Source organism: Heterodontus francisci, chromosome 41 (assembly GCF_036365525.1).
Source record: "Heterodontus francisci isolate sHetFra1 chromosome 41, sHetFra1.hap1, whole genome shotgun sequence".
NCBI lineage: Eukaryota > Metazoa > Chordata > Chondrichthyes > Heterodontiformes > Heterodontidae > Heterodontus > Heterodontus francisci.
Genome location: NC_090411.1, coordinates 32,197,961 through 32,208,503, shown reverse-complemented (window position 1 = coordinate 32,208,503; position 10,543 = coordinate 32,197,961). Strand labels below are relative to the sequence as shown.

The 10,543-nt window shown below is 42.8% G+C and overlaps 1 protein-coding gene across 1 annotated transcript; it reads right to left on the bottom strand.

Moving 5' to 3' along the window:
* Positions 1-3,073: 3,073 nt before the first annotated feature.
* Positions 3,074-5,223, bottom strand: LOC137353695 (ferritin heavy chain B-like). The gene is made up of 4 exons (XM_068020055.1): positions 5,122-5,223; positions 3,956-4,102; positions 3,618-3,743; positions 3,074-3,244 (listed from the first exon to the last, which is right to left on the bottom strand). Exons 1-4 carry the CDS (start codon positions 5,221-5,223, stop codon positions 3,092-3,094), a joined length of 528 nt encoding a protein of 175 aa, XP_067876156.1. The 3' UTR covers positions 3,074-3,091.
* Between the last annotated feature and the right edge of the window lie 5,320 nt (positions 5,224-10,543).

Sequence of the window (10,543 nt, the reverse complement as noted above, 5' to 3'; positions counted from 1 at the left end):
CTGTCAAACCTCTGATCATTTTGAAAACCTCTGTTTCCGTCACTTGTTAACCTACTCTGGCCCATAGAGAACAGTCTTAACATTTGCGACTTCTCCTCACAGCTGAAGTCCCTCATCTCTGATAAATTCCTGGTAAACCTCCTCTGCACCCTTCCTAAAGGTTCCTTGACATTCCTCAAATCTGAAAGTACCTCGTGGTTTAACATTCTAGCATCACAACTTCAAATTAAATGATAATTTGCTATTTTTGCAAAAGCAGCCTTTATAATCGGATCAAATTTGTTTCATTGCAAAGGAATTTGGTAAAGATAAATTTCATTATCTACCCTCTGGTTCTTTTGCCTCATGTTAGTGTTTCTCTGAGATCTAAAGCTGTGAGATCTGGTTTCATTGCAGAAGTGGTTCAGTCCTGGATTAGCTGATGAGATGTGTCGTCTTGGATTAAATCTGTGTTTTATATGGGTCAGACAGGGCGGCAGTGATTCACATCCAGAACCACCAATCATGCTACAGTCATGAGCAACTCAGGAGAGATGCCACCAATGGGCACAGTTGACCCACCTGAACAGAAAATGTATCCGGGTATTTACACCTGTTCTGGTCAAAAAGTATTCGAGTTGCAGTGAATGTCCTGCAGTCGCAAAAGGTTTTGACCAAACTGATGGACATTACATGGTCACTCAATGGCCACCCAGGTGGACAGCAGAAACTTTGTATAAGGCCTGTGGTTACTGGTTCTGTGGGAACTATTGATTGATCCGTTCTACAGGACCTCTTTGAATTAAACGTTGTAACAAACAGGGTGGGATGGGGGTGGGTGTTGAGAGAGAGGGTCTTGTGTGGGTGACTTCCATGTTTCATCTCTCAACTGACTGTCGACAGTGTTTTTTAAAAAGAAATATCATTTTAGTCCCAGAGTATTTTAGAAGTCTAATAAACAGACAAACAACAGGTTTTCCTCATAGGATTAAGAGAAAGATAAATTATTTATTAAGCAATACCGAAATATATTCACAACCTCACTCACTCACACATGAAAACACATGCACACACATAAGAAAAGAGTTTAGTGGATAGCATGCATTTAAGTCCAATTGTTATAAAAAGAGTTCACTTTGAAACTTCTTGCTTTTTGGGGAGGAATTTGTTAACAGCAGTGCTGGCCTGGTGTTCCTTTTCTTGGTTCACTGAAGTATTGCAGACTCCTTTGGTTGAGACTCAGTCAAAGTCAATAGCGAGAATCGTGCTATAATTTGTCAGGTGGGGAGTTTTCAGGATCACTTTGCAATCTCTGTCTCTGTGGTTTTAAGGATGTTACAGGCAGGGTCTCCTTAGCTGAGTGGATTTCTCAGCTTCCTCAGTGGCTGGCTTTCTGATTCTGTTTTTCAGACAGCTCTTTTTTAAAAAAAAAAACCTGTGTTTCAGTCAGGTGACCATTGATGCACTCCCCTGGTGTGTTCATACAATGTCTTTGAACATGTGACCATTGCTACACAATAGGGTTTGAATGCGGCTTGTCTTGATAATATGGTGTTATGTCCCACCTCTCATCTTGGCTTTGACTCAAGTCTTCCTGCGTACGAAGGTCTTTGGTAACCCTATTCTCAAAGATAGGAGCTATTTATCATTAAATGAGCTGTTTAGCATTTTAATGTACCTTTCCCAAGACTAGTCCAGATGGGTTTGCTCTCCAACAGCCACTATGTATATCTGCAGTACAGGAGCGATCACCTGATCATTTACTCAAACTTGTCTGCAGCAAAAGTGTGTATTTTTTTTTTCTTTGAGTTTAGTTCACAATTCAATTGCTCCAGTTCATTTTAGTTTGTAACAGTGCCTTGCGTGAGCATCACTTCCTATAGGGAGTAGGGATGTTGATCAGCACGAAAAGCTCAAAGGTGATCAGAAACATCCTTTACCATTTGTGAATTTTCATATAATAGCATAGATCGAATAAGGTGACTAGGCACTTCTCTGAGATGCAGAGAGATGAACAGGATACAACCTAAAACTGCAATTACATTAAAGCCTGGCTACCCACCCGTGTCGGATTCAGGTCTGCGTCCAGCATTTGGGCTGTACGGTTTTGATTATAATCAATGATTTTTTCCTATTTCATAATTTGTTATTTTCAGGTCAGGGTTGGGTTTTGATTTTATACCCAAGCCAGGCTTTAAATTGTATTGCTTGCACTACAGTTAGAGTTCCTAAAGTTAACCTGTTAGTTGCAGCATGAACATTTGAATCCATCCACAGGGGTGAGGGAGAGAAATGTAGGATTTGTAAAGGATGATTCCTATTTAGCAATACACACTGGAACTAAGCTGCTGGTATTGAGTTTATAAACTGAAGCTCCAAACATTACTCAGTCTTCAATATCTTACCTAATTTGTTAGCGGAGAGAGTGCCGAGGTAGATTACTCTATAGAGTAGTGTGAGTGCAAAACTTTCAGAACCCAATTCAATTCCCTCCAGAAAAATAAAAGATACTTTCTCCACCCAATGAAAACATGGCCTTTCAGGTTGATTTCCCAAATGTAACTCCCTTTAGTCCTTTGCAGTCAGGGAAGCTCATACCATTCACACAAAGGGCAGGAACTCAAACAACCTCTTAATTCCTCTCAGACCAAGAGTTTGGTCACCTACTTTCTCTCATAGCTTTTCACTTTTGTTCAGTAACACTCTGTAAAACCATTGTAAGATGGTTCAATGTTAAAGGTGATTAGGTAAGGTACACATTGTAATACAGCATTTCTACAACATCAGCCAGAATATCCAAAAATAAAGTATTACAAATGGAAAGTGATAGAAGACTTAAACCACTACCACCCCCCATTGATAAAGCTCTTGTGGCTTATGTTGAACAAGAATTATACAGGGCTGTACATCATGTTAAACCTTAAGAAAAAGGCAAAATCCTGTCCAATATTGAGCAGTTTATTTACAGTTAACATTACACTTCACAAGACTAGGTCCCAACTCTTTGTACAAAGATTCAAACCATTGTTCCCTACAGAACAGGAGTGCCTTCACAGAATTAGATGAACAGGAGCACTAAATACAGCAAGGTTGAACCCTGCAGTCAGTTCAGTCACTCTTCCCCCAGTGTGAGCTTGTCAAACAGGTACTCTCCCATGCCATTGTCAGGGGCTCCCAGTCTCTTCAGGTTGGTGATGTGATCTCCAAGCTTCTTGATCATCTTCACTTGCTCATCCAAGTAGTGAGTCTCCAGGAAGTCACAAAGCTGAAAGGAGGGGGAAAAATTAGTTATTTCCAGCAGCAGATCAAGGAATACCAGAGCTCCCCTCAAGGGTTTAATTTTAATCCTGACACTACAGGATAGTCAAGTGATGCATTCAAGAACAATGGCATTACTGCATCATAATGTTTACTTGTGGAGTGGGGCAGATTGGGGGGAGAAAGGGAGGGTGTGGTGATTAGATTCTGGGATACATACTCCAGAATATCCACATTAGGCCATCCTCACTGTCCCTTTCCAAAGGACCAAGATTGACATCAACACAAACCCATTATGAATGGCAATCCTCTGAACAGGCTCAAGGACTGCAAGGTTCCATGAACTCCAACTTGGCCAATAGTCCACATTAAGAACTTACATGAGGGTCTGTCCTCTCAGTGGAGAGTTTGTGCAGATCTAGCAGACTCTGGTTCACATCCTTCTCCATCTGCAGAGCTCTCTGCATTGCCTCCAGACCATTGCTCCACTCATCCTGCTCTGGCTTCTGGAAAGGAAAGTCAGACAGTTCACTTAGAATGGATTAAACAGAATGAGAAAGTACAGATAAACAAATGGGGAAAAGCAACCAGTGGGTCACAAGTCTAAAATCACTGCATTAAAGTATGGAATCAATTCTAAACCAATTCTTTCAAAAATTTTCTAAAGCATCAGTTTACAGGAATCCAGACAGGAGGCCACACATTCATTGAATCCAACCTTGATGTCCTCCAAGATGATTCGGCCTCCACGTTTATTCTGGAATGTCATCAGTTTCTCAGCGTGCTCCTGTTCCTCATGTGACTGCTCCTTGAAGAACTCAGCAAAGTGACGCAGGGCAACATCATCCCGGTCAAAGTAATAGGACTGTGGAGAGAATTTAAAGTATAGAATTCATACCAGACCCTGATCTCATGATACAAGATTTCCTGTCAAGTTAGTATCTCACTATTAGGTCACTAGTTTAAAAAAAAAAATTCAGTTTCATAATTATTGAACATGCTTAATAGCCCCTCCTTTCTCTACAGAATTCAACCAGCAAATTAAAATAAAGTTTGGGAATACATTTCACGTCAAGTCGAACAACCTTAGTGCTGGATAAGTGGAACCTCCTACTTTCCACCATTCAGATGGGATGTTAAAGCAAGGCTCCCATTTGTCCTCTTGGCATGGGAAATAACAGTCCTATTTCAAAGAATAGAGTTCTCCCCAGGGTCCAGGCCAATATTGATCTCAGCCAAAACCACCAAGAGATAATCTGATCACCTCACTTGGCAAGGTGCACAAATTGGCTGTTTTGTTACTATATTACAATGACACTGAAACCACCCCCACCACCCATCCCAAAGTACTTCATTGACTGCAAAGCACTTTGCAACATCAAGGTAGCAAAAAAATACTGGGAATTAATACTGGCTCCATACTAAAACTAAAAATTGGGCATGGAACAAGAGAAATCCTTAATTCCAGTAGTTTTATACAATATAGTTCAACAGTAAACAAGACTTCAACCCCAGGATTCTCAGGAGTTCTTGCCCACATAAAATGGAAAAGAAACTATCAAGAATCTAACACTTCACCAGCTATAAATCACCCTATAGATTGTGAATTTTGGGCATCAACTAACACAGCCAGATTTTTGTGTTCAGCAATTACAAACACAGCCAGCAACTAAGTTCATTTCATATATGAAACCTCAATAGAAAGCAGCTAGAACAAAGGAACAGTCCATTAACTTATCCCCTAGTATTACAGTTAAAACAAACATTCACTTCCCAAAAGGTTTCCTCTCCCAGCAGAGAAAGGAAAGTGAACTAAAGCTTTAAACAGTGAACTGGAGAAATTCCAACTTTTCAGAATGCAGTGACAAGGAATGCAAGACTCACCATGGACAGGTAAACATAAGAGGAATAGAGCTCCAGGTTGATCTGCTTGTTAACAGCATCCTCACAGTCCTTGTGGTAGTTCTGACACACTTGGGAAGCCATCTTCACTATTACTACTCACTATCACCTAGAAAATTCCAAAACTAACACAAGCTCTTGTATTTATACTAATGGATCAGCCTGAATTCAAACAGGGAATGACATCACCAATGATAATTGACAATCCCTGAGAGCCAGTCAGGAATCCCCCATGAATTTAGGCACCAATTAACAAAGGAGAGGAGTTGTGGGGAAGAGGATAATGTCCAGAGCCAATTGGAGCTTTGAAATAGAGGCAGGTTTGAGAGATTAGTCTTGATGACATCACTACTTCTGGGTTCCTTGACCTTCTTCAAATCTGAAAAATGTCTTGTTGTTTAACGCTCTCATTTGAATTAAATGATAATTTGTTACTTTTGCTGAGGTGGCTTTTTATAATCGGGCCCAGTTTGTTACTTGCAAGGAACTGTGGAGCTGATACAATATTGAAAGCAATTAAGTCATCTTGAGTGAATTTGCAAACCAACCATTGGACAGAGAAATGGAAATGAGAGAATGAGAGGGAGTGAACATTACTGAATACAGTGTCACCCACAGACCATCTTCAGCTGCTTCATCAATGATCTTCCCTCCATCATAAATTGAGAAGTGGGGATGTTCACTGATGATTGCACAGTGTTCAGTACCATTCGCAACTCCTCAGATACTGAAACTCCCAGTGTCGACAAGCAGCAAGACCTGGACAACATTCAGGATTGAGCTGATAATTGGCAAGTAACATTCACAGGTACCAGGCAATGACAATCCAACACGAGAAAACCTAACCATCTCCTCTTGACATTCAACGGTACTATCATCGCTGAATGTTCCACCATCAACATCCTGGAGATTACCATTGACGAGAAACTTAACTGAACCAGCCATATAAATACCGTAACTACAAAAGTGGGTCAGAAGCTGGGAATTCTGTGGTGTGTAACTCTTCTCCTGACTCCCGAAAGCCTGTCCACTATCTACAAGGCACGAGTCAAGGCTGTAATGGAATACTTTCCACTTGCCTGGATGAATGTAGCTCCAACAATACTCAAGAAGCTTGATACCATCCAGGACAGAGCAACCCCCTTGATTGGCACCCCATCCACCGGTGTAAATATTCACTCTGTCCACACAGTAGCAGCAGTGTGTACTATCTACAAGATGTACTGCAGCGAGGCCTGGACAACGTATGTCAGCCAAGAGCGACGTCTCAATTCATTCCATCTTCGCTGCCTCCGGAGAATACTTGGCATCAGGTGGCAGGACTGTATCTCCAACACAGAAGTCCTCGAGGCGGCCAACATCCCCAGCTTTGACACACTACTGAGTCAGCGGCGCTTGAGATGGCTTGGCCATGTGAGCCGCATGGAAGATGGCAGGATCCCCAAAGACACATTGTACAGCGAGCTCGCCACTGGTATCAGACCCACCGGCCGTCCATGTCTCCGCTTTAAAGACGTCTGCAAACGTGACATGAAGTCCTGTGACATTGATCACAAGTCGTGGGAGTCAGTTGCCAGCGATCGCCAGAGCTGGCGGGCAGCCATAAAGGCGGGGCTAAAGTGTGGCGAGTGGAAGAGACTTATAGTTGGCAGGAAAAAAGACAAAAGCGCAAGGGGAGAGCCAACTGTGTAACAGCCCCGACATACAAATTTTTCTGCAGCACCTGTGGAAGAGCCTGTCACTCTAGAATTGGCCTTTATAGCCACTCCAGGCGCTGCTCCACACACCACTGACCACCTCCAGGCATTTACCCATTGTCTCTCGAGATAAGGAGGCCAAAGAAGAAAGACTGCAGCAACTCTCCAAGGCTCCTTTCACAGCACCTTCCAAACCCACAACCCCTATCACCAAGAAGGATAAGAGCAGCAGACACAGGCGAACACCACCTGCAAGTTCCCCTCCAAGTCACACACCATCTTGACTTGTAACTATATCGCCGTTCCTTCACTGTCACTGGACCAAAATCCTGGAGCTCCATCCATAATAGCACTGTGGGTGTACCTACCCCACATGGACTACAGGGTTCAAGAAGGTGGCTCACCAGCACCTTCTCAAGGGCAATTAGGAATGAGCAACAAATGCTGGCCTTGCCAGCGACTCCCACAACCCAGGAATGAATATAAAACAAGACACATCTTCATTTGCTGCAGTGTGTTTTGGGGCAGGTTGATGGACCTGTCCATCAATTCTGTATCTTACATGAGTCCTTTTATGGTTAACTTTCCATGAGGCTAAAGAATATTTAAATCAGATTAAAATGATGATACTCTGACTCATCGTAGGTTTATACAGCACAGAAGGAGGCCAATCAGCCCACCGTGCCCGTGCTGGCTCATTGAAACAGCTATCCAATCAGTCGCATTGGCTTGGACTTTCCCCATGGCCCTGCAATTTAGTTCCTTTTCGAGTATATATCCAACTTCCTCTTCAAAGTTATTATTGAATCTGTTTCCAGCACCCTTTCAGACAGTGCATTCCAGATCATATCAGCTCGCTGCTTAAAAGTAATTCGCATCTCTCCCCTTTGGTCCTTTTGTCTGAGAGCCAATGTGTTGACATCTGGTTTCATTGCAAAAGTGGTTGAGTCCTGGATTAGGTGATGAGATGTGTTGTCTTGGATTAAATCTCTGTTTTAGATGGGCCAGACAGGGTGACAGTGATTCACATTCGGAGCCACCAATCACGCTTCAGCCACGGACCTCTTGGGAGAGATGCCACCAATGGGTAGTGTTGACCCACCTGAACAGAAAATGTATCTGAGTATTTACACCTGTTCTGGTCAAAAAGGATCCGAGATGCAGTGAATGTCCTGCGGTCACAAAGGGATTTGACCAAACTGATGGACATCACATGGTCACTCAATGGCCACCCAGGTGGACAGCAGAGACTTTGTATAAGGCCTGTGGTTACTGGTTCTGTGGGAACTATTGATTGATCCTTTCCACAGGACCTCTTTGAATTCAGTATCACTACTTGTAGGGAGTAGGGATGTTGATCAGTATGAAAAGCTCAATGTGATGAGATGCATCCTTTGCTATTTGTGAATTTTCACACAATGGCGAAGGTTGAATAAGGTGACTGGGAACCTCGGTGAGAGATGCAAATGGAATGAGTGAAGATCACTGTTCCCTCTAATTCCCTTTAGGATTTCCACGTGGCTGTGTACCAGTTCATCTTAAAGGCACTGCTGCTTGTGTGCGGCCTATTCCCAATTGTTGAAGTCGGCAATGTTATTGCATGCTGTGCGGTTCTCAACTACAATCCCAAAATTAACTTGTAAACATTGGATAATTACAATTGTAGCATCAACATATGAATCTATTGGTAAGGGTGAAGGAGACAAGTGAAGATCTTGTAGGATTTGCAATGGATTTGGTATGAAATGTACAATGTGCCAAAATACAAATTGATACATTTTTGGAGCAACTGCTGAAGGAAGAGAAAATGTTGAGGTTAAGGAAGGGGGTGGGGAAGGAGAAAATCTATTGAACTGACTTTGTGGTTTAGGTTATTCACTTTATGCGTTTAATGAAATATGTTCACTCCCTCCAGAAGGACTAGATTGGATACAGCTCACATGGAAACTCAGTTACAAAGACTCATGGACTGTCTCTCCTCTGCTTTTAACTTGTTCTTCTTGACTATAAGCGTCAAAAAAACCATGGTCATGGGACAAGGTGTTGCTTCTCTGCCCCTGATCACACTGAATAACACCCGACTGGAAGTGGTTATCAGATTCTGCTACTTTGGGTCCATGGTGACAGACAATCTGTCCCTTGATGCGGAGCTCGATACACACATAGGAAAAGCAGCTACCCCCTTTGGCCAACTCACAAAACGCTCATGGGATAACATCAAGCTGACCCTTAGAAACAAGCTGATGGTTTATAAGGCCTGTGTTCTCAGCACCTTGCTGTATGGCTGTGAACATGGGAAACTTACAGCTACCAGGAAAAGAAGCTCAATAATGTCCATCTTTGCAGTCTATGGGTCATTGTGGGTATATCCTGGCAGGACAAAATCACAAATGTGGCAGTCCTCCCAAGTGTATTGGTGCTAATCAAACAGAGGCAGCTTCGGTGAATCGGACACGTCTGCAGGATGGAAGATGGTCGCATACCCAAAGTATGGTGAGGTAGCCAGAGCCAGACATCCAGTGGGGCTCCCAAAGCTCCACTTCAAGGACGCTTGCAAGCGTGACATGGAGACCCTAAACGTTGACTATTGCATCTGGGAGTCATTAGCTGGTAAAAGAGAGAAATGGCATACTATGACAACAAATGGCCACAGTAGATTGGCACAGGCGCCAAGGCCAAAAACTCAGCGTCACTTGGTAACTTCACGTGCAACACTTGTGGCAGAATCTGCTTCTCAAGGAACAGCCTTCACAGCCATCAGCAAATGTGCACCACGAGAAGACCTCCCACCTACAGAGATCGAGCCAGGGACTGGGAGTGACAGCATAGCTCGGTGGAGAGCTGGCATGGACTCAATGGCCTCTTTCTGTGCTATAAATGACTAATTGGATTGTTTGCTTAATGTCCATCATCTTTCATAGGTGGAAGGATGCCAACATGTGGTTTAAGAGCTTTATGCATTTAAGGAAATATGTTCACTGCTTCCAAAAGGATTAGATTGGAACATGTCCCTGTCTTCTCCACCTTATGCAAGCTTCAATGGAAGGGATTGAGAGCCTAGATAGATTATTAAAAGGAAAAAAGGTGCAAGATGGTCAGAATGAAGTCCCTCTTCTTCCCCAGAATCTATACCTTCTCCCCCTGAAGGGCGAGTGAAATTGTGGCATTTCATATTAGCTTCCAATTGTAATACACTTCAGTATATGGAAGTGAGGGAGCTTAGACTGTGTCCACAACAGCCATAGCAAGACATCTGAAGCAGCAGTTATGAACGTTAAAAAGTGAGCTTCAGTAGGTGTATTCTACCATAATAACTCAGACTGCAATTGGTAGCTTAAATACCAGAACTCCTCCTCCCTAGGGAAGGGACTGGGACTGAAGTAGCGCAACATTAATCCACTCCAAAGCATCCTTTGCTTTAAGAAGTTGCAGCTAATATGTGTATTGAGGGGGGGTTGGAGGGAGTTGTGAGTGAGGCAGAGAAAACTCAGCAACACTGGTAACAGTTCTTTGTATTTTAGTTTCTGCAGTTCTCTCCCAAAACCTCTTCCACTCACTTCTTTGAAATAAAGGACACCTTGATAAGCTTTTGGGTACTGGTCTTGCCTTATATGCCATTGAGGGACAAAAAGAAAGACCAGTACCCAAGTGCTTATTTTGTTCAATAGTCTTAGTGTTAAAAAGGTATTATGGAATAGCAAACAGTC

Bases quoted from the DNA above. Each gene is read 5' to 3' on its own strand.
- LOC137353695 (XM_068020055.1), bottom strand. From the start codon at position 5,223: ATGGCTTCCCAAGTGTGTCAGAACTACCACAAGGACTGTGAGGATGCT. The intron at 4,103-5,121 runs GTGAGTCTTGCA...TTCTCTCCACAG, and splicing joins CTTATGTTTACCTGTCCATG to TCCTATTACTTTGACCGGGA. The intron at 3,245-3,617 runs GTAAGTTCTTAA...CCCTCCTTTCAG, and splicing joins CTGAGAGGACAGACCCTCAT to CTTTGTGACTTCCTGGAGAC.